We start from the raw sequence: 23966 nt of genomic DNA, 5'->3' as shown, positions 1-23966 counted from the left end.
CAAGTGGACTAATCTGGCAATAATGTGGGGTGGACAGATTTAGTCAGTTCTCACCTGTACTTGTCACTTATGAATATTCTGAAGGTGATGAGCTGGACACTGCCAAGGTTTTGTTTATTCAGATCCATGTTTCTAGTTACGTAGGTACATCAATCATCCTTTCTTCATCGTCAGCATAAATATGAACCATCGCGTAAAAGATGGTCCCCAGGTGCTATGGTTGGTGCTGGGCTAGGTGGTGTGTGTGTGTGTGTGTGTGTGTGTGTGTGTGTGTGTGTGTTTGGTGGTGTTTGAGATTGTGTGTCAGACGGCTTGTGTAGAGGTATGTGTAGTGGTGTGTGAGGTGTACTGCACTGAATGTGGATGAGACTGCATTTCCTACCTAATTACAGAATTCTTACCTTTCCCTGTGTCTTTTACCACTTTTTCCCTAACATGACTGGTTTTGCCCATTACGGTGAATCACGAAACTTTCCCTGTTTTTATATGTCAGCTTCACCATCCCGCTCGGCTGCTCTGATTTTTATACCAGTTCCATTGGTTTTTACTTCCGTTGTTGGCTGATTTGCTTGCCTACTTGTACGGCCCATATCTCATTCAGTATATATGATAGAAAAACAGTAGTGGTTTTCTAAGTAATCGAAATTGTAACCATATTTATTCATGTTCATAGTACTCATATATTGCCCCATGAAATATTTTCTGAATATCCCAGATAAAAGAATGTCATTTACTGCACAGAGTATTGCTAAGATCTTCAGTATTTTTCAGTCAGTACATCAGCATTCAGATCCGAAGCATAAATTGGCTTCTCAAAGTATAGATTGATTTCTGTGTTTTATTTACAGTATTTCCACAGACAGTTTCCTGCCAACAATGTGTCCTGCCTTCCCTGTCTTTCTTCCCTCCCCGAGCGTCAGAGTATCCTTCCTTATAATACTGTTTTACTCTGTATGCTTCACATTGCTGTTACATATTTCGTTAAACCTCTTCCATCGCCTAAGGTGGCTAGGAAGTGTCGGGGTATTTTTGAGCTAAACAGTATTTTTTAACAGATTAAACTAACCAGCTCACCGCAGCACACACCTCCATCATGAGTGTGGCCACGCCGATGATGGCTTGGTGAGTCATTCACTCCAGTCAGAAGATGACAAACCACACTAGGCGTTTGACCCTAAAACCAATATGCGTGTCACAACCACTTGGTGAAACCTACATCATGTCACTTTCAGCTTCATGACAGACAAATAACATTGTACTTGACAGATCTGGATGACGGTCATGCACCACAGTTATTCACAACAAACTTCGGTGGAAGCATCTAGCTTGACAGATTAGAGCAAGCCTGGCATGGCCAGTTGACAGCCATTTGACATGGAATTTGACAGCCAAATAACGTTGTGCTTGAAGACGGTGTTAGAACGCCGTCTGGTTCCGCTTTCTCACCAGGTGGTCTTTTGCCCACCAGGTTGGACTATGAGAGCTGAGTGAATGCATGTTGTTAGTGTTGGCAGAGTGCTGACGGTCACGACATGGGCGAGGTTTGTCACTTCCGAACGTGGTGGAAAAGCCGTCTGTGATCCGGGGCCTGGGAGTGTTATTAACAGGCAATTGTCACCAGAATGTGGGGGACAATCGGAGTTAGAGAAAAGTGAAGCCTAAAATGAAGTGCAGGGTAACAGCACGAAATACGTACCGGTTTTTTTGCTTTACATAACCGTGGAAACTTAATGCAAAGCCTAACTTTTAAAGCGGTTGGAGAGAGTTTAATGGTAAAACTTTGTGAAAAGTGGCAGTACATGAAGAAAGTTGCATAGTCTTCACTGCTGTCAATATTCTGCGCGTACTGGTTTGTATGTTTTAGTTAGTTAGTTTTTTTTTTTTTTTTCAGGAAGTAAATTGTATAGATAGTAATGTTAATCGTGATAGACTGTAGTGTTTTCAAGCGTTTTGTCGACCCAGTGAAACAGCGTAAATAACAATAATACAATCCACCAACACGAGAAAATCGCGTTTCAGCAGGTGTGACAAAACAATTTCTGGACACTTCAAACTGAAATGTGCTAACTCAGCCAAGATTTGAGAGCAATAGTTCACGTGCAGTAGTAGTAGTTGTTGTTGTAGCCCCAGGTTCATCGGAAACGTTAACTCGGTGAACTGCTGGCTGAAGCTGCCCTTCCCTGGTACTTCACCATCCTTCTTTCGGGGAATAGGGAGTTGGTGGTAGTCTCCGTAACTGGGCAGCAAGGTCTCCCGGCTATATCGATGGGGGCGCCCCTCCTCAGCACCATACTCGAAGTGTGAGGCGAATTATCCTCATCACACGTGCAGTATTTTTTTTTTTTTTTTTTTTTTATATGTCCGACTCTGGGCAAAGGCTTCAGGGCCTATATCTCGGGGGCAGTAGCCTATCCCAAGGCCCAGTAGTCCTCCTACACCTCCACATGTCACCACTTATCAGGTAAAGGTAAATAATTCTATAATATCGCTACAGACATCGGTTGCCTGCGTATATGATGCAATGCACACGAAATATTACAGAAAATTCACAGTAAACCTCTATGTATTAAGCATTCTTTGAGTGGAAAAAAACAAATGCGTCTGAAAGCGTGAGAACCAGAACGCCTGAGTAGCCTACAGTCAGCATTGACCAGAAACTGAGAAATTTGAAACGATGCTAATAATAATAATAATAAAAAGAAATCATTTATTGTCAGAGCTAGCGATGAGCGTTAGAACACTATTCGATATATGAGTATAGTAGGGTGGTGAAGCATAGCACAAAACTATTCTATCGGAACTATGATAGCTACAATGGATATAATTATGCACAAGCTGGAGAGAGAGAGAGAGAGAGAGAGAGAGAGAGAGAGAGAGAGAGAGAGAGAGAGAGAGAGAGAGAGCACAACTTTTTTTTTTAGCTGTTGAAGCTACAGCGTTAAAAGGGTTATGAAAGAATAGTATTTTTTTTTTTTTTTTAATATTCACCACCATGTCGCTAAAAAGAGCAAAAAAGTGCCAAATTGAGCACCAAAACTGTGTTGTCTTGAAAACTATTGAACTTACAGCAGATCAACGCTTATTTTGGAAAGCTAAAGAAAAAGTAATACGCGTTACATGAGTGGCTTTTCTCAAAATTCGTTACCTATTGCAAAAAATAAATAAATACATACATAAATAAGGGCAAAAGGAATACTAATTTGAACGTCAGAGTTAGGTTATCTCAGAAACTATTAAAACTACAACAGACCTAGACCCATCGTTGGAAGGCCTACAGAAAAGTAATAGAGGTTACATAAGTGGCTTTTCTTATAATCAGCCTCTAAATTGAAAAAAGAAAAGCAAAGGAAAACGCCAAATAAAGCACCGACACTAGGCTATTTCTGAAACTGTTAAAAAGATAGAAAGGAACAACACAAATAATTAAAAACCTAAGAAAAAAAGCAAACGTACTTACTCGAACATACTGCATAATTTTACGTATATTTCTAGCAATATTAAGTGACATTCTTGCTCAGCTTGTATAAATAACAAGCTTATCTTCGGTGGAACCTATATGAAAAGTTAATTCTCTCTCTCTCTCTCTCTCTCTCTCTCTCTCTCTCCTTTTTTGGGGGGGTGAAGGGAAAGCGTGGAAAGAGAAAGCACTAATAACAATCCTCTGTGTTAAACAATGATATGCACCGTAATTTTCCACCAAAAACTCTCATACTCTTGTGTCTGCCTTTTTCACTCACGCCTCCAGTTCGTGCTGTGCATTAATGTTGAAGAAACTTGATTCTCTCTCTCTCTCTCTCTCCCCTGTGGGTCACGAGGTCTTGAAATATTCCAGATAGGGTCGCACACTAAAAAGTTTGAGAACCGCAGCTCCATATCTAGTGGTAAAACTAATGTGCGTTCTCGTGCATAACGCAGATCGTAGCATAAAGTTAACCTCTAAACCGCTGTGTGCCTGTTAATACACTGGACACTTGGAGGAGGTAATCATCCTTGTGAAAATTCATATATATTTTTTTTTACGGGGTTCATATTAAGGCACATGGCGGGAAATTATGCAGTCGTTACCAGAAATTAAGACGTTATTTTCTGGAAATTAGAGGTAGTCACCAAAATTGGTCGAGATCAGTTATTACTCTACTTAAGTATGTTTCTGATAAACCAAATTATAATAGAACGATAACATAACGACTTTCATATTTCGGTGAAGGGAGTAATTACAGGAATTTCACTTAAGAAAGAAGCGAACTATGATCCACATGATCTCTGCACTCAGGGTCCTCACAGTCACACTAAAGAAGAGGGCTCATCTTTTGTTTTTATCGAAGAGGACTTTACACAAATTTTTCTTTGGCAAAAAGGAATAGTTATGCATCTATGAAATCGGTGTCGAACGAGATGCAATAATGTTAACAGCCTTTTTTTCCCTTTTTTATTATACTTTTATTTTCCATACAATAATAATGTGAAGCATTGTACGAAGGGAGGCTCAGTAAAGCTATAAAAGTTTGAGAAAAGCTTAACTGCGTTCATCATGTCATACGGTCAGATCTCTAAATATTACGTACGGCCACATAACATTGCATGTAGTTAAGTCTCCGAGCCAAATCAGAGGTCATTACGCAACCTTCTATGATAAGAGAGAAAGATTTATAAATAACTTGAAGATTTCTCTTTTTATTATGTAACTGGGTATCTTATAGTGAGCGTGGGAGCTGTACGCAGAAGAAAAAAATCTCATGTCTGTTTCTTTAAGATCAAAAGTTCTTAAACGGGTGATAAGGTAACATGATTCTCACTTTCCTTCCATGACTTCAGTGTTCCGGTGCACAGTATCAGGAGCTTTTTCAGATCTATTTTCAAAAGTATTTTCCCTTTTCCTTACTTTTTTCTCGTTTCCAGGGGGTCTGGATGGAAAATAAAACACAAATTTTCCCCAAACCTCCACTTCTGACACACCAATGTCCATAATTTAGCCCCCCTCCCCCGTGGAAACTACACCTGCACGCTTTTTATGCTCGTGACTCGACGAAGTTGGGGTCCCGGGTTCGTGTGCTTTTTTTCTTTTTTTTCTGACGGAATGTCGAAAAGGAAATAAGACGCATGAAGGTGAATGAAGGAGGCATGGGTCAGGAGAGAATAAAACTAAGGGAAATGGAAAAAGCAGAATGACGAAGAAGAGGATAGATAGAAAGAGAATATTACAAAAAAAAAATTGTAAAATAAAGTAAACGAGTGAGTACCAGAACGAATTGCTGATGATATATTAGTAACCAGAATGAGAGAGTAAATAAATAAATGGATAAATTCGTAACTATAACTCTCTTCTGGATAGCGTTAAATGTAATACCTGCTTACATTTTATTTCGCTTTAGCTAATGTACATTTTGCATGGATAACCTAGCCGTCGGGAGGAGGTAAATCTCTCTCTCTCTCTCTCTCTTTCTATACAATTTCCTCCAAATGTGAAGCACCAAAGAAGAAAAAAGGTGGTCGAATATTCCTTAAACACGATTCTAAGTCATGGAAGTGAGTGGGGTGAAATAACCGGACGCCTTCCTCTGCCAATCTTCTGTGGTCACCTCAGGGCACATGACGTAAATAACCTGTGAATAAACTGACATTGGGAGGGATTTGCACATAGAACTTCGAAAGTAAATGAACGAGAGAGAGAGAGAGAGAGAGAGAGAGAGAGAGAGAGAGAGAGAGAGAGAGAGAGAGACGCTTCCCTATTTGCATGCGGGTGTGCGTGTTTGTGCGCCTGTGCACGTGTGTGCACGTGTGTGCATTTGAGCGCGTGTCTGTGTTCGCCCCCCCCCCCCGTCGTGCCCCGATTTGTATCTGCACAAATGTTTAAATGCATGCACGTGTTTGTCTTTATGCTCGTGCCTGCTCACGTGTTTGGTTGTGTGTCTGCACTTGCGCATGTTGTTGCTTGCTTGTGTGTTTGCGCGCGTGCTTGCGCGAGCACTTATTTGTGGGTTTTGGGCAAGTTCATTTTGCATGTGTGCGTGTGTGTGTGTGTGTGTGTGTTTGTGTGTACAGTATATACCAAGACTGAACAAGTAGAGTGTTAAGCAATATCTGGCCACGCTTAAAAAAAAAAAAAAAAAAAAAAAACGCCGTGCAATCTAAATTCGCTGTTGAGCACAGAAGTGTTCGAAACAGGGCAGTGTATTTCAGGGGTCATCACCCTAGACTAGAGTTGCCCAACCGGCAGTGTGTGTACCACTGAGGGGCGCATGTAGCCTCGGCAGGGGGTGCATAAACGGTACCTGGGATGCAATAGTTTTGTTTTCTTGCTTGCATCTGGTCATCCATATCTCTGTATTTAATTTTATCGTTCTGTTTCCATTACTTTTGATCTACAGTAAAGGAGTAGGCACATGTTTGCCTGATACTGAATGCTATGTATTCTTTGGTAAATTAATGTTTTGTTAATTATACAGTACTTAAAAATTACACTCCAGTACAATATGGAACATACTGTATTATAACCAAAGGGTGTCGCTGAAGGCCAAGCGGGAGGGGTATATCAGAGCAGAGGAATAAAGTGATGCATACATGGGGCAAAACTTATCATACTGAGTACCGTTACAAATACAGTTAGGAAACGCGATACAGCAGAAAAACATACATGACATATTCTTACGCAAGATTGTTATATATATATATATATATATATATATATATATATATATATATATATATATATATATATATATATATATATATATATATATATATATATATATAAACAACATGAAAATTTACACAATCGTAGATATGTACTGGGACCACGTTTTAGGCATGGGGAGACCCCCAGTGGCCACCCTCCACGGGAGGGGGCAATCGCAGGGGATCCTGGCCAAGGCCTCTACAGTATACTCGTTTATTACATGATTTTTAACCTAGGAACACAACATTCTGCATGCTGGCAGACGTTCACCTCGGCCACGTTTTAGTCAGGGTGGGACCCCAGATAGAAACTCCGCCACGGAGGGATTGCTTACAGTAGGGACAAGGCCATAGTTTTTACGTGGGTAGGCCTATATGAAATTTTGCAGAGTAATAGACATTCAGCCAGACCAGGGTATATAGAGGATGGGACCATAGGGGCTTGCGTCTCTGCCTCTCCCATAAATAATTATTTCTTTCCCCTCACAGTACTACAGGGGGGTATCCTTTTTCTTGTTAGCGTGAACACAGTTTCCATTAATTATAAGCAACAGGATACTGAGGCGTAATGTACTAAGTATATCACTAAGGAAGAAATGATACGAAATCGCCAAAGTCGCTTGAAATATGACTCATTGTCCGAATAATACTTGCACGTTCGCATAACGCCATTTATACGTATAGAAAGGAGGAGGCAGGAGATAGCTGGAAGGCAAGGGTGCAAGTAGGGTAAATGGAGAGAAAGTAAACTGAGAGTGAAAGTCTGCCGACTTAACACCTCGATATATATGATGTTTTTATATTTGTTAGACGAGAGTGTGTATTTGCAGTGTTGACGTCGAGCCAGCTAATTCTTTCTGTGTACAGTATTGGAATGAATTTTCTTTTTAAGGAGGGGGGGGCCTGGCATAAGATATGGAAGGAGGTTTTTGCATAGCGAAGGAAAAGTGAGGAAAACAGATGGAAATTAATCAGAACTACTGATGGTCTTATCACCTTGCCATGTGTAGTTGTTAATATTTCGTATGACTGAGATGCTTTTGTTACCTCCAACAGTGAATTTGGAGGAGGTTATGTATCACCTATGTTTGTCTGTCTGTCTGTCTGTCTGCCTCCAGACGATATCTCCAAAAGTTCTCAATAAACTTCAATGAAACTTTCTGGAGGGATCCGGAGTATCCCGCATAATATCTCCAAAAATTCTCAATGAATTGCAATGAAATTTTGTGGGAGGTGGGTTATTGGCCAAGATAAAATTGATCAAATTTTGATTCTAAAAAATGATTAAATTTACCTCCGCCAACGTAAATATCGCCTATTACAGCACCGTCCAAGTTCTTTCTCTCAATTTCTTTCTGTCCACCGAACTATTTTTGGGTCCAGGTAAACCAGATTTTATTAGACAGCCTTAATATGTGAACACCATCCCTCATTCAGCACTCTCAGGGCGTAGTAATCCATTCGTGCACCACCACCACCACCACCCGACACCAGCCCAGGCCATCCCAAGCAATCACCTCCCCCCCTACGCCATCCATATTATTTGGACTGTCCAAAGAGAGGTGCCGCCTCCAATACTTCTGAGATACAAGTTAAGATTGCAGTTACACAGAGGACAGTTGCTATTTTATCATTATTATTATCCTAGTTCTCATAAATAACATATAAAAGAGTAATAACGTGCCACGTACAAAAATAAAAGGGTACAGTGAAGGTACTACGAAGCCTACTAAGCACACAGAAACACGGTAACCAGGTGATAGGCTAGAGATTCTTGGTGAAAAATAATCGCCCCTCTAGACCACTGTGGCTTTCCCGTGGCCACACCTACACTTTTCACCTGGCTTTGATTGTACGATGATCCACTTCTGTTCACTGACTAACGCAGATATCAGTGTATTCTTCTCTGTTATAATCTAACTTTTGTAATGTAACCCTCACTGGATTTTTTATGTAATTTTCGTTCTATATAGAATTGCGTTTGTGTGTGGTCGTGATCCACCCAGTAGAGTGGAATGTGTCGAAATTCTATAAAGAAGTTGGGTCAGTGACTAAAACTGCGGCCAGTTCCACACTCTCCTTCCATTTATCCACACTCACATCCACAACCACTCCCACTCATACACACTCACACCCTCACCCTTTCACCCACACCCTTTCACCCACACCCTTTCACCCACACCCTTTCACACCCATAGCCACGCACACTGACACCCCCCTCACACCCATACCCAGACCGACTTTTACACCCACTCACATCTACATTCACACCTACATTCGCATCCACACCCACACCCACTCACACCGACAGCCGCTTCCTCAGTGACAGGTCTTCAAGACAAGAAAGTTACAACGGAATTATGTGAAATTTCGTGGTTATCAGCGGTCCACGTAAAACTCTCATACCGTAACTCATGGTGAACATTCCTTGATCCCCCCTCCCCCGGTGTGACCTTACCCCCCAGACCACCGAGGATTTCACAGCGACCAGTAGTATCGTCTGCCTCTGACAAAAAAGAAAAGAAAAGAATTATGAGTAGTTTCCAGGGTTTAAGAACAACCTCGCCCTTGAATTAAAAATAAAATACAATATGCAGCTTCCGTGTCATTTCAGGACTCAACACAAAGTGAAGTCTGAAGTAATATTAATGTTTTAATGCTGCTGGCCATTCACGATGCAATAGCGCTCGTAGATATAGGATTTTTTAGAAGTTTGCAAAATATCTCGACAGCATGGGAACTAAAGAACACGAACATCGGTGCCTGCCTCCACAACGAGTAATGTTCTGTAACTTTTGGTGGAGATTTCGTCATGGATTAGACAACTGTTTCTGGCTTTTCCTGAATGACCCAGACGATGTTTTCTTATTTTCTACCTCAGTCCAGCTCAAAACTTGCTTTAAAAGAAGGTCAACGCCTCACTCGTCACCGTAAACATTTCGACTAATTTTTACTGCAAAGCCCTCCATATAAGCAACTAGGCAAACAGAGAGGAGGAAGAGAAAAGTGCTGGTGAGGCAGGCTATTCACAGTGTTGTGGGATATTGACCCCGAGGTGTAGTAAGAGCACTGTCAGATAAATCCTGTTTAGTAATAATGCAAGCATCACACACACACACACACACACACACACACACACACACACACACACACACACACACACACACACACACACACACACACGTAAACTTTTATAGCGACGTTATCAAGCAAACACCATGCATTATAAGTAAAATTCAGCCCACCTGCCACTGCCTGAAGCGAATGTGTGTGTTTAGCTTATTAACCCCTCCTCAACCAGGCACTGAAACAAACGTGAAGGAGTGTCGGTGTAGAGTGTCTGTGAGGGAATATGTTAATCAATCATCATCAGATAATATTGCCTCTTCTTTCATCGCCACACATGCTCCTCCGCCCAGCTCTCCTCTCATTTTCATGTCTTTCTCCTCTTCCTGTACTTCTCCCTTATCGCTACACTGCTTCACTTTCTTCATATCACAGTATTACTACACAGTTATACACTTATAGCCATCTGTCTATCTATCCATACATATATACATGTACAGCATACATATATACATATTAATACATATATACACTTACATATACGAGTATCTGTCAGTCTATCTATCTGTCTATCTATCTATCTCTGTCTATCTGTCTATCTACCTATCTATCTATCTATCTATCTATCTATCTATCTATCTATCTATATATATATATATATAAAACTTACAGGTGAAAATCACTCTGCCATTTGCAAAAACAAACACGCGAGGAAATATGCTACAGAGCCTCCTAAGTCCACTACAATAAGGACGGCCCCTGGGGTACGAAGGGAGGGAGGGAGGTTGAAGAGAGTGAGTGGTGAAGGAAAGAGCAAAACACACACGAAAATTTTTGGGAGATTAAAATAAAAAGAGGAGACAAATGTACAAAAGCAGGGAAAGTAAATTAAAAACAAATGTGAAAAAACGAGAGAAATGGAGAGGAGAAAATGAAAACAAGCGAGGACGGTGAGAGAGGGACCCTGTAAGAGGGAAATGAAGTGCGGGAAGAATGAGGAGGAGAGAGAGAAAAAGCAGATGGAAGAGAGAAAAAGGAGGAAGAGGAAGAGGAGGAAATGACGAAGAGGAAGAGAGAAAGAGGAACTGGAGAAAAAGAAGAGGACTGGAAGGGAAAAGAAAGCAACGTAGGATGAGGAGAAAAAAAGGAAAGAAAGAGAAAGAAGAGGATCGCTTGGAAGAGAGGAGAAATGGAGGAAGAATAAGAAGAGGAAAAGGAAGAGTGACAGGAGGAAGGGGAGAAGAGTAGAAGAATGAGAGGAAAAAATTGGGGAGGAGGAAGAGGAGGAGGAGGGTAAAGAATGTCATAAGAGGAGTGTGGGGGTGAAGATGGAAGGTAACGGTGTGGAGGGAGGGAGGGGAGGGGAGGGGAGAGAAGGGAAAGGGAGAGAAGAGGAGGGGAAGGGAGGGGAGAGGAGGAGAGGGAAACTCGTAGAGAGGGAAGGTGTCCGTGAGATCGCCTAAGTTATGAGAGAAGCGTGATCCCCCCCTTCTCCCTCCAACCCCCATCCTTCCCCCCTCCCTCTATCCACCCTCTTTCCCTCCCTCCCTCCCTCTTTCCCCTCTCATCCCCTCCCTCTGTACACTCTCACCTTCATCTTTGCTCTCTCTCTCTCTCTCTCTCTCTCTCTCTCTCTCTCTCTGTATTTACCTCCCTCCCCTTGTTTCTCCCTCTACTTACCTCCCTCTCCCCCCACCGAAACCTCTCCTTGTCTCCCTTCCTCCCTCCCTACACATTCCCTCACTAACATTTTTTTCCATCTCCACTTTCCCTCCCCTCGACCTCCCTCTGCTCTCTCTCTCTCTCTCTCTCTCTCTCTCTGCTTCCTTTATCCACTAACTCAATCTCTCTCTCTCTGCTTCCTTTATCCACTAACTCAATCGCTCATTCACTTATTCGTTCACATTTTCACTTAATCTATTCACTCACCCATTCATTCATTCATTCATTCATTTATTCATCATTCACTCTTCACCGCATTCACTCACTTCTCCGCTCACTTGTATATCCACTTATTATTTGCCTACTCACTCACTCACTCACTCACTTACTCGCTCGTCCACTCACTCATTCACTCGTCCACTCACTCCTTCACTCGTTCACTTATTTTTTTCACTCCTCCAGTCACTCACTCACTCGTCCACTCACTCATTCGCTAGTCCACTCACTCATTGACTCGCCCACTCACTCACTCACTCACTCGTCCACTCACTAACGCACTCACTCACTCACTCACTCCTCACTAGGGGGGTCCACAATCCACAGGTATAAAAGTCTAAAAAGTACTGCTCCCAAGGCTGCCCCTGTTCCATTTGGCAAACAGACATCACAGGCAAAATTTTAGCCCATTTTAACAAATTTTAGAGGTTGTACAAAAAGACAGATTTTGTGTCAGATGTATGAAATTCTTACTGTGTGGTTATTTCGGTAGATTACTAAAATTTTATCAAAGACTGTATGCTTTTTTTTTTTTTTTTTACTAGATCTGTTCTTCTAATGGCTTTAAAATAATCCTCTCCAAATGCAGAGTTAAGTTGCTCACTGCCCACCTTTCCAGCTCTTAGACCGCTTTTGTGGTCTGTGCATCAAGCTTTCAAATCCTTTTAACTTGAGGTCAGTCATGAATAATCATCCAGATCGTTTCAGATCTGGAACATATACATTGGTGAGTACAGGTGAGACTTTGCACAGGTTTAAAGTTTCGATCACAAACTTTTGTCTTGCTGAGAGAGCTCTTTTTAATTTTGCTTTTGACCATTGCAGTTGTGAATGTGACAAAGTAGCTAGAAACTCGGAAGTTCCCCATAGGTGTGGCTACTTGGAAAGCCAAAGAAAGAAATCACATGCAGTAGATTTCCCACAAAATTACTTGTAAAGACTTTATTGTATACCATTATGTAGAAAACAACACTGTCAGAGAAAACGCCAAATTAGCTGTCAGGACTACTACCCCCTGGGGGTAGGGGGGTTTTCAAGAATACTCCCCCAGTATCCCTGCTTGTCGTAAAAGGCGACTAAAAGGGTTGGCGGAGGGTTAGTGCCCCTCCCCGGAAAACAACTAACTAAAAAAACAAACAAGAAGCCTCGGACAAGGACTGACCAAACGATGACGACCCAGGACCGGACAAAGGACTTGGTAATGAGTACATGGAATGTAAGAGGAGCGAATGATGAGGTGAAAGAGAGAGAGATTGTCCAGGTGCTTGAGGGTGCGAAAGTGGATGTATGTGGAATAACTGAAGCAAAATGGAGAGGAGAAAGTGTGAGAGAATGGGAGTATGGATGGGGTATATGTGCAGGAGTAGATGAGAATGAGAGGGCAAAGGAAGGAGTGTGTATAGTTGTGAGTAAAAGATGGAAGAAGAGCATAAGACCGTATGGATCAGTTGGGTCAAGGATTGTGTGGGTAAAGTTGAAAGTTGGAATACAAATGTGGGCGATTGTGTGTGTGTGTATGCGCCAACGCAAGATCGTGCTAGAAGAGTGAGAGAAGAGTTCTGGACAAATGTGGAAGTGTGCATGGAAAAGTTTGGAAGGAATGAGAGAGTGTTTTTGATTGGTGATATGAATGGTAAAGTTGGTAATGTGAAGGTGGATGGAATAGTTGGTGAGTGGGGTGTGCCTGCCGAGATAGATGAGAATGGGAGTGCGTTAGTGGACATTTGTGCTGGGAGGGGGTTGGTGATAGCCAATACCCTCTTCAGGCATAAAATGATCCACAGGTATACATGGCGAGTGATGAGAAGGGTGGGTGGTGAACTGAATGAAAGGAAGGCAATGATTGATTATGTGTGTGTGGATGAAAGGATGCGAAGGTGTGTAAAGGATGCAAGAGTGTATAGAGTTTGGGGGAGTGGACTTTCTGACCACTACTTGGTGGTGGCCAGAATTAGGATGCAAGTGAGATGGAGGAATAGAAGAAGGGAAAGACGAGAGGAAGAAGTAGTTGCAAGGAGAGTGGAAAGGTTACAAGAGGATGAGAAAAAGGCAGAGTATAAGAGAGAAGTGGAGGAACGATTGGGCAAATATGAATTGGAGCAGATGGGAGACGTGGAAGGTGTGTGTAAGATATTTACAGAAGAAATATGTGCAGCATGTGATGTGGTGTGTGGAAGGAAGAGAAGACGGAGGGGGGTGCAAGGAACAGCGTGGTGGACTAAAGAGGTGAAACAGGCTGTGGCACAAAAGAAGAAAGCATACAATGAATGGGTGAGAAATAGGGGCGTGGAAGAAGTTGAGAGGCGGAAGAGAGAGTTATATGTGGAAAGGAAGAGAGAGGTGAAAAGATTAGTAAGAGAGAGTAAGAAGAGAGTGGATGACGAATTTGGAAGGAATTTGAGTGTAAAGTGGAGGGACTGTAAGAAAATGTTCTGGAGAGAAGTGAAAAGAGTAAGACAGGCTGGAAGTGAAGTTAGCAGGGGAGTGAAAGATAAAAATGGTAGATTACTAGTGGAGAAGGGAGAAAAAGTGAGCAGATGGAGAGAACACTTTAAGGAATTGTTGAACGTAGAGGATGGAAGTAATGCGAGTATAAGTGGCTGGGGAATGGCTGGGAGAAGGAAGGAGGTGAGAAGACAGAAAGAAATCAGTAGGATAGAAGTTGTGGAAGCAATGAAGAAAATTAAATCGGGGAAAGCCCCAGGAATTGATGGAGTGTGTGGTGAAATGCTGAAGCATGGGGGAGAGATAGTAGTAGAATGGATGTGGAAGATGTGCAGATTGGCCTGGGAGGAAGGTAGAGTCCCGGAGGATTGGAAGTCAGGTATAATTATTCCCTTGTACAAAGGAAAAGGGGAAAAAGAAGTGTGTGGTAATCATAGGGGCATTTGTCTTCTTAGTATAATAGGAAAAGTGTATGGTAGGATACTTATAGACAGAGTTAGAGAAAGAACAGAGAAATTAGTTGGAGAAGAACAGGGAGGCTTTAGGAAGGGAAGAGGTTGTGTAGATCAGATATTCATTCTTAGATCTTTAGTGGAAAAGTTTCTAGAGAAGGGAAAGAAGTTGTATGCGGCTTTCATGGATTTGGAGAAAGCATATGACAGGGTGGATAGACAAGGATTGTGGAAAGTGTTAAGAATATATGGAGTAGATGGGAAGTTATTGAATGCTGTGAAGAGTATGTACGATGGTGCGAAGGCTGCAGTGCGTGTGGATGGTGAACTAAGTGAATTTTTCTCTTTGAAAGTTGGTTTGAAACAGGAATGTGTCATGTCTCCATGGTTGTTCAATCTGTACATGGATGGGGTAATAAAAGAGGTACAAGGTAGGGTAGTGGATGTTGGAGTGGCCCTGGTGAGAGAGGTTAGTGTTTGGAAACTCCCTGTACTGTTGTTTGCAGATGATACTGTGTTGTTGAGTGAAGACGAAGGGGAGCTGCAAGGCTTGGTGGATGAGTTTGAGAGAGTGTGTAAGAAACGGAACCTAAAGGTGAATGTAGGGAAGAGTAAAGTGATGGTCTTGGAGAGAGGTGAAGTTAGTGAATGTACAGCGAGGTTAGATGGTGAGGAATTGGAAAATGTGAGTACGTTTAAGTATTTGGGTAGTGTGATGAGTAAGGATGGAGGTTTGGAGGGTGAAGTGCTTGAAAGGGTACAGCAGGGAAGAAAGGTTGCTGGTTCCTTGAAAGCAGTGATAAGAAACAGGGAAGTGAGCATGGAAGTGAAAAAGTTACTACATGACAGTATTGTGATACCAACTCTAACGTACGGAAGTGAAGCTTGGACATTATTGGAAGGACAGAAGTCAATAGAGAGAGCAGTGGAAATGAGTTATTTAAGAGGAGCCTGTGGAGTCACGTGGAGAGACAGGCTGACGAATGAGGATATAAAGGAGCGTTGTGGTGTGGATGTGGATGTGATAGGAAGCGTTATGAGGAACACACTGAGGTGTTTTGGCCATGTGGAGAGGATGGAGGGTGAAAGACTGACGAAGAGAGTGTATGTGAGTGAGGTGGAGGGGGGAAGAGGGAGGGGGAGGCCGAGGATGAGATGGAGGGATGGGGTGGAGAGGTATATGAGAGAGGGGGGTGTGAGTTGGAAGCAGGGCAGTGAAATGGCGGGGGACAGGGCGACTTGGAGGCGATTTGTTTGTGGCCACCCCAAACGGGATTGAGGCGTCTGGCAATAGATAGATAGACTACTATAATGCACTGGGAGAAAGCCAGAAGACCAGTGCAAAGGAATGATTCACCTGAGCACAGAATTTGACACTTGACATCCATAAGAAGCATACATTCCAAGCAGGTCAATGAAACTCTTTAACCTGGTAAATGTAGACAGTGAAGAGTTAAAATTTCTAGAAAAAGACCCTGCTACCTGGCTAGCAGATGACACTTATCTTACCATACAGAAGGAAATCTGTGGAGTTAAAGTGGTGAATGATTGCACAGAAAGAGACATTAGAGTAGTTCCACTAAGTAATGTATCCGTACGCTGACAAAAAATGAAGGCCAGAAGCAGTTGTTAGTCAAAATTCATAGGCAAATGTCTTCCAATAAATCTGCAGTTTGCCACATTAAATTACTACACCTTTCACTGAAGTCGCCATACCTAAACTTTTTAAATTTAATTGTACAATAAGTAAAGGATGTATGTGCATACCTTGTAAGTAGATATTCATTATGTTATACCATCACTGCAGAGCACTTAAGTATAATGAACTCACAAATCATTTATGCATTTTTTATTTATACAGAGTTGAAAGGTGTTAATAATTTGTTAACAGGGAACTTATTTGTACATTTTCTGTTTTGATGGTTAAAAGTGGTTATTAAAACACTAACACATTTGCCTCAAACAGTGTTAGAAATTATTCGAATTGTGTTCACTTTCCATCGAGTATCCCCCCCAAAAAAGCCTTCATTTTGTGCAATATTGTTCAAACCTGATGAAATTTTTACCAACAGCATATTGTCTTGTCTGTAGGAACGGGGGCAGACATTTGGAGCAGCAAAAATTTAAAGTTTATTTGTTTTCTTGGACCACCTTACTCCCCACTCACTCACGCACTCGCTCACTCGTCCACTCACTTATTCACTCGGCCACTCATTCACTCACTCACATGCCCACTCATTCATTCACACGTCCATTCACTCATTCACTCCCTCCCTCCCTCCCTCACTCACTCACTCGTTCACTTAATCACTCGTCCACTCACTCATTCGCCCACTCATTCACTCATTCTATCACACTCTCACTACCGATTTCTCTCTCTCTCTCTCTCTCTCTCTCTCTCTCTCTCTCTCTCTCTCTCTCTCTCTCTCTCACTTATTCATTCCCCTGCTTCCCTCTCCCTCCGTCCCCTCGCTTCCATACCACCTTCCTTCCCCCACTCTCTTTCAAGTATAAATGATAAGGGGGTTAGGAGAAGGGTAAGGTACTGCAGCTTGAAGGAATAGACGGTGAAACACAACACAGTAGTAGCACAGTGGTGTTACGTAGGGTTGGTTATATAACTGTTGCAGACTGGCGTTACCTTGTGAGCGTGCACCGTCCTTCACTCCCTCCCTTCCCCCACTCTTCCTTTCCAGTCCCGTTTTCTCTGTCAAGGTCACCAGCTTCTCTGAGGAGGAGGAGGGGGAGGAGGAGGAGGCGGTGGTGGTGGTGGTGGTGGTGCTGGGGGGACGGGGGACTGACTGGAAGGTTGGGATGAGCATGGCCTTCAGCTGCATCACTCCCTGGAGAGTTTAGGGTTGTGTTGAATGGTAAATAATCTACATAAATGAAGAGGGAATGTGCAGGAACGTAGCATATGTGAAAATGGAGGAAAGGAGCAGGAGAGGAATGGACATGAATGAAGGACACGTCGAGAGAGGAGAAACATGCAGGAATATCAAAGAAAAAAGAATATTCTGACAGGCATTTATAAGAAGAAAATACTTATAACAAGAGGATGATTCGTAATAAAGACAGCATAGTAGCATGGTTCAGTCGTAAAGATATAAAGGGTCTTGACTGATTAAAATTACTAAAGTTGAATGTGTAAATGTTTCAACAGGCTGTCAAGTTTTACAGGTTATTTATGAAGCACTTGTAATTTTTGGAGGTAATTAGACTGCATTACAGAGTGCAGTCAGCAGCGATACAGAAAGGTCAGACATATTCTTACCACTACATGTTTCTGATATTATCCCCCCCAAACTGGGAGCTTGTCCTCATCTTCGTGCTCTCAGTTTTAATAAAGCTGTCCATGTCGGACTGAAAGTGTTGTACCATCATATTTAACAGTTTTGTATGAGAGAATAATATTTACATGTTATCATGGCTTACATAGAATATGGAAGGCATTTCTGTCTGTCCTGTAAAATAAATTATGGTTACGACAGGGGGTTGACCATAAGTCTGTGTATTTCAACCTCAGCTGCAACCCCGTCGCACCATATGAAGACTGAGCTAATTCGTACGAACTGCACGAAGGATAATTATGGCAGATAATGATATATATATTTTTGATAAGCTCCAGTCTTCCCCTTCAGTACGTCACAGAGCGATCCAGTTTATATCTGGGTACCCAGTTGGTACTGCTGGTTAAACAGGGATATGAAGGAAACAAACTTCGTCCATCAGTCTGACCGGCAGGAGAATCGAGCTCCGGGTCTTCCTTAGGCGAGCTGGATATTCTACCACTGCACCACCTACTCCCCCAGGTGTGTGAGAAGGGGGTTATGGTGAGAAGGCTGGGGAGTTGGCAAGAAGATAGAGGAAGTTGGGATGGAGAAACACAAAGAAATAAAAATAGATGAATGGAGAAAAGAAAGAAACAGTTTGGTGAAAATGAGAATAGGACAGAAAATAATACCATAATCTTAATAACGGACTTCATGGGGAAAGGTTTTAATCTAACACATAGATCTTTTTTAAGCTGGATTTTATTTGTGTAAAGGCAATCAGCATGTACCCTACTTCAAGTAAACATGCACCTAAGAGCAGGAGAGGTTAGACTGTATGAGCTTCGATACTTTCCCCGATTTGGCTCACACTCCCTTCCTATCTTCTCTGCCAGCGACCTGCTCGTGTGCCCGCTCCTCCCCTTCCCACCTCATCAGTCTCCTCCTCACGTCCACACTTAACTGTGTACATCGTTCCCCCTACCAGTTTTGCGTCCTGTGCCGTGGATAGCAAGCAAGATGGCCCAGGAAGCTTTTATTTTTATTTTTTATCCATCTATATCCCGTATCTCAATATGTCATCCTTTTTACATTATTCCCTCTCGTTGCTTTTATTTTCTTTCATGTCATGTTCTCTCTGCTGTCTGGTAATCAGCGACTCACTCACAAGTTCTGAGTCATGTTTTCATTTTGTTGCATATCAATTAGTGAAGCGACTAACAAGTGTGAGGATGTTGTTGACTTTCTGGGATAGCTGTGTATGTTGACATTTAGGGCTTATATTCTGGCTACCATGAAATTTCTATTAGTAGTAGTAATAGCAGTAGCAGTAATAGTAGTAGTAGCAGCAGTAGTAGTGGCAGTAGTGCTAGTAGTAGTAAGATAGTAGTAGTTGTGGCAGTAGTAGTAGTGGTATGGCAGCAAAGCTCACATGACAAGTAAAAGGTTAATCAGCTCTTACGCAACATTTTTTCCCTAACAACGTTCTCATAGTTTTCGATGACTTCTCACTGTTCCCACAATATTCTACCTTCTTCGACAGAGGATATTCCTATAATAATGCGGTTCCGGCCAATTTCCAGTGATGCCTAGTGAACTGCAGCTTCAGGTAATAAATCATTTCGGCGGCATTGCATTCCCATCGCGAGCCGAGTTGCACAGAGTTCTATAATCTAGAGACACGGCCAAGTAATCACAAAGAATGATAACCAGCATTTTAGAGAAACAAGGGTCCGTTGCAGTATATTATTATCAGAAAGTCTTGAAGATAAATTTTTCATCTGAGTTTATTCCAGTATGGTTGTGGAATAATTGGTAGCTGCGTGCCTGAAGACAACGGTATAAACAAGCAATCTTATACGCGACTTGTGAGTAAGAAAGCTTATGAATACAGCCCTTGTTCAGTATCATAATAAGAGACTGAGGTAAGAATGCGTGGAGTGCGTCAGAGCGTTCACCGCGGCAATGATGGGAGAAATTATTGAGCAGCCACATCGCCATCAGGTGTGTTCGTGCACTCAAGGAGGGTTCCAGGTTAATATAATGCTTTGGTTTCTGTCTTGGACTTTATTAATTCCTTCACTACAATGACATCTTATATAATTAGGTTACTCTTGTCACTGTCACACGATTTTATGTGGTTTAGTGGAGCCCTTAGTAGTGACAGGGCTAAAGAAGGTTCTGTTTAATCCATCTAGTTAGAAATGTCTCTTCTTGGGTGACTGAACTCATGTAGGTGTATCAATGACAGTATGAAGAGATTAATAAGATTTATTTATAGAAACTGTAATATTCCTGAACTCATCCATCCATATCTATTCCCTGATATTAGTGTGGGTGTTTTATGGGTATATGACTACCAGCTGTGTAATGTCTTAATTCAGTGTTTTGGTCAGCAGTTTATGAGACGGTCTTCTGCATCCCGTACTTAAATATCTATCATTTTACAGTCTTTGGTGTGGTCAGGTTATGCGATTAGGTTTGATGGTATTGTTTCCTGTCTTTGATCATATATATAAGCTTAAATCATTGCACTGACATCATTCCTTATCTCTTTCTTGCTTTCCTTTGTAATACTCTTAATAAACATTGTTGAGGACCTTTGTCATCACAGCTTTGCATCACTGTACCCTCAGAGCATAACCTATGGTCAGCCCTGAGAATGAAGTAACAAGGTTGGTATAATTTTCACAGGTTCACATACACTCCCACCCCCTCACCCACCCCCAAACCCTAACCCACCCCACCCCCATACCGTAAGGGGAGACTCACACCCCCAACGCCACCCCCATCCCACCCAACCACCATACTGTAAGGGAAGACTAGGAATGTCTGTCGTAATGACTGTATATACGAGTATACTATATGCTGGTCTGCTTGTCTGTAAGTATGTTGGTATGTCTGTTTGCAAGTATTTCTGTCTGTCTGCATGGATATCAATCTGTCTGGAAGTGTGTCGATCTGTCTGTCAGCAATTATGTCGATTTGTCTGATTGTATGTCTCTCTGTGAGTCTGTCTAAAATCAAAATCTTCTTACATGCCTTGACCGAGATTTTTTTAAAATTAATTTCTTTAGGAAAATTCAAGTATCAGAATTTTGCATTTGCCTCGCTTCCTTCCCCCATCCCCTCCCCCCCCTAAAAAAAAAAGCAACAGAAATTTTGACGATAAAGAACTTAACCAAACTTTGACTCTGCGGGGAGGGTCATGGTCATATTGCGGTGTTCTGGAAAATATTTGGGCTGAAAAGGTGTGAAATAAAGGTCACTGGTGGAGGTCATACTGTTTCATTATAAACTAAGGGAGTATTGAATTTATTTGGGCAGTCTGTCTTGCTCTCTCTCTCTTTCTCTCTCCTTACTTTCACACTCATTCTCTCTCTCCTTACTTTCACACTCACTCATTCTATTATTTTACCATTTACTGTCACATTCGCTCATGCACTCATTCTCCCAGACTCATTCTATCCCATTCACTCGCTCATTTACGCACTCACTCAAACGTACCTCTCGTGTGCACAGTGAGCTGAGAGAGAAGCGGCGGGAATGTGGAACAATGAGAGAAAAACCGCGAGGACACGAGAGTAGCGGGAGGGAGGAAAAGAAGTACAGTACGCGGAGGGAGAGAGGTAGGGAGGGAGGCCGTCTGGGGAGAATTGTAGGTGAAGGAGCTTGATGAGGCAGAGATTATGGCCAGTTTAGAGAGAAGCGTAAGGGAGAATGAGTGAAGGTTAAGACACCTTTCTACTCACACAGTCTCATCCCTTTTTCTGTCTAACACACTAACGCGGGAATGAGTCGGCATTAGCAGCCTTTCGTACATACAGTTGATGAGACCAAAAACAGCCTTCCTTAGAGTATTTTTGCTGTATATTAACTCATCCCCTTACTCGCACCTGACCTGACTAGTCTGATTAGCTAGTTACGTCAGGTGCGAGTAAGGGGATGGGTCTATTATGATGTGGCAGGGGTAAACCAGCTCTGCTGTCGGGCCCTGCTGCGGATGTCACTGATTGCACTGCGCAGTTGACCCATGTGTGGTGTGGTGCGGTGAGGATCTGTCCCTTCTCCCCTCTGGGGCTAAGATGCGAATGAATGTGTTTGAATGGATGAGTAAATGGAGAGTGTGTCGTCCTGTCTCGGCTACCTCCCTTTCCACGGGGGAAGCAGCCTAGGTATATAGATAGACAGATATTAACTCCAGTCTCTTAAATTCAGTGTAGGATGAACAGATCTTGAACTCGGATCTCTGCCGTCTTTGGAGGAGACGGTTTTTCTCGTGATCTGAGCTCTTGGACTTCTCTGCATGGAAAAAGGACACACCCGCATCATACCATTACACATACTCCAAGTTAGACCAGGGAAATACATTAAGTTTTTAATGGGTATAGTCGCACTTAGAAATTACAGGTAACGCCAGATGATTTTACTTAGCTTTGGGAATTGCCTACCAGTCAAAGGGTTGTCAGATTTAACAGGTACCGTAGGACAATACAGCACAACAGAACAGTACCAGTATGGATGTGATTACCGTAGAAAAAATTACACAACCTGGTGGACGTTTGAGGCGACGTCCACATCTCCAAGGCTGCACAACTGTCTGAACCTCCATAAATACCACAACGTCCTTCCACATTACATCATAAGTGAACTAGAACCCTATTTATGCCGCCGCTCGCTTTGTTGATCTCCCTCATTGTTATGCAAGTTCAGACACGGGAACTGTTTTGCGATCCCTTGCATTGTGCCTTATATTACTGTGGTGATGGTCCTTGTTCTCCTTGTTGCCGAAAGATTAATTGGGAACTATTGTTTTTGTTCTGAGTGTTTTTGTTTGGCCATTCTGTCTTTGTTATTTCCGTTATTTTCATGTTTTCTGTCTCTCTCCCTCTGCCTGCCTCCTCCCCCTCCCTCATCTACCCTCTGACCTCTGTAACTGTGTCCTCTTCATTTTTTTCCTCTCTCTCTCTCTCTCTCTCTCTCTCTCTCGTTCCATTCCTTCTTTTCCTCCCACTTCCCTTCTCCCTCACCGCTCCTCCCACATCTCTCAAATACTTCTCCTTCCTTCCTTTCTTCTCACTTCCTCCTGCTTCCTTTACTTCTTATCACTTCCCTCCTTCCTCCCTTACTTTTCACTTCCTTCCTTCCTTGTCCGTCATCTGCCTGCCTACTTTCTTGCCTATCTCACCCTACCTGTCTGCCTCACCCTGTTTGCCCGTCGATCTGCTTCTGTGCCTGTCTGTTTGTGCGTGGCGCAGTACGTGTCCGTGTGGTCTGCTCTGAGGAAACTATCTTTTCTCATCTCGAGGTCAGGCGATGAATAGAAAGCCACGCCAACTACCATTATCAAGCGGGGTAAAAAACACGGCTGCTCTACACCCGCTCTTGTATTGTTGGTCTCTTAAAGTCGCAGACGACGGCCTTGCTACAGACCACCAGTAAAGCAAACTAGGTACCAACTGATATTTCTTTAAAAGCCAATCTGTGCCTGCATCACTTGGGGTAACAAGAGATCCGCCACGTCCTACTGCAAAGGATTCGGTGGTGTACTGGTTAACACATCCGCCTCGCAACTGGATGAACCCGAGTTCCATTCCCGAGTCGGTCAAACTGGTGGGCTATTTGTTTCCCTTTTGTCCCTGTTTACCAGGCAATATAACCGGGAAACTGGATGTAAAACTGACAACTGCAGGTCGTGTTTTGAAGGAAGACGGGCAGCAAAAAACTGATTGACTGCCTTAACGTCCCTCGAGAAGTGGAAAGGCATAACTAAGCATCTACAGGACATCAAATGCGTGCTGAGGCGGACGGGAGTTCTGCATCACTGTAACCCATAAAGTTTTCTCCCGCATCCGCCCGCGTCCAATGGGGACACTTGTATGAACTAGAGTGACACATAATTCCTGTCCACAGCCGCCCATGCCAGCAGGTATTTGAAGCACTACAATTCACTATTTTTGCTTTAATTTGGCCTAAAATTGCCATCTCTCCATCATAAATACTAAATTGTAGCAACAGATTAACACTAGAACACGATGCTAATCACGAGAAAATGCTATGGAAAGGACGTACAGCTGTAGCATTCTTTTTCAGCCACTGAACTACGTCAAATAAGGTA

The 23966-nt window shown here is 42.6% G+C and overlaps 1 protein-coding gene across 1 annotated transcript in view; it reads right to left on the bottom strand.

Moving 5' to 3' along the window:
• The window catches only part of LOC145390409 (uncharacterized), a 115778-nt gene extending 92586 nt beyond the window's left edge, over positions 1-23192 (bottom strand). Inside the window, exon 1 of the mRNA XM_080265342.1 lies at positions 23055-23192. Within this exon, the coding sequence (XP_080121468.1) occupies positions 23055-23192 (138 nt within the window). The remainder of the gene's footprint in view (positions 1-23054) is intronic.
• Positions 23193-23966: the final 774 nt, after the last annotated feature.

The sequence above is a fragment of the Coenobita brevimanus genome, chromosome 14 (genome assembly GCF_032717465.1).
Source record: "Coenobita brevimanus isolate Jiangsu-jjx chromosome 14, ASM3271746v2, whole genome shotgun sequence".
NCBI classification, from domain to species: Eukaryota; Metazoa; Arthropoda; class Malacostraca; order Decapoda; family Coenobitidae; genus Coenobita; species Coenobita brevimanus.
Note: the sequence above shows the minus strand (reverse complement) of the source record. Positions and strands in the feature narration are given on the sequence as shown.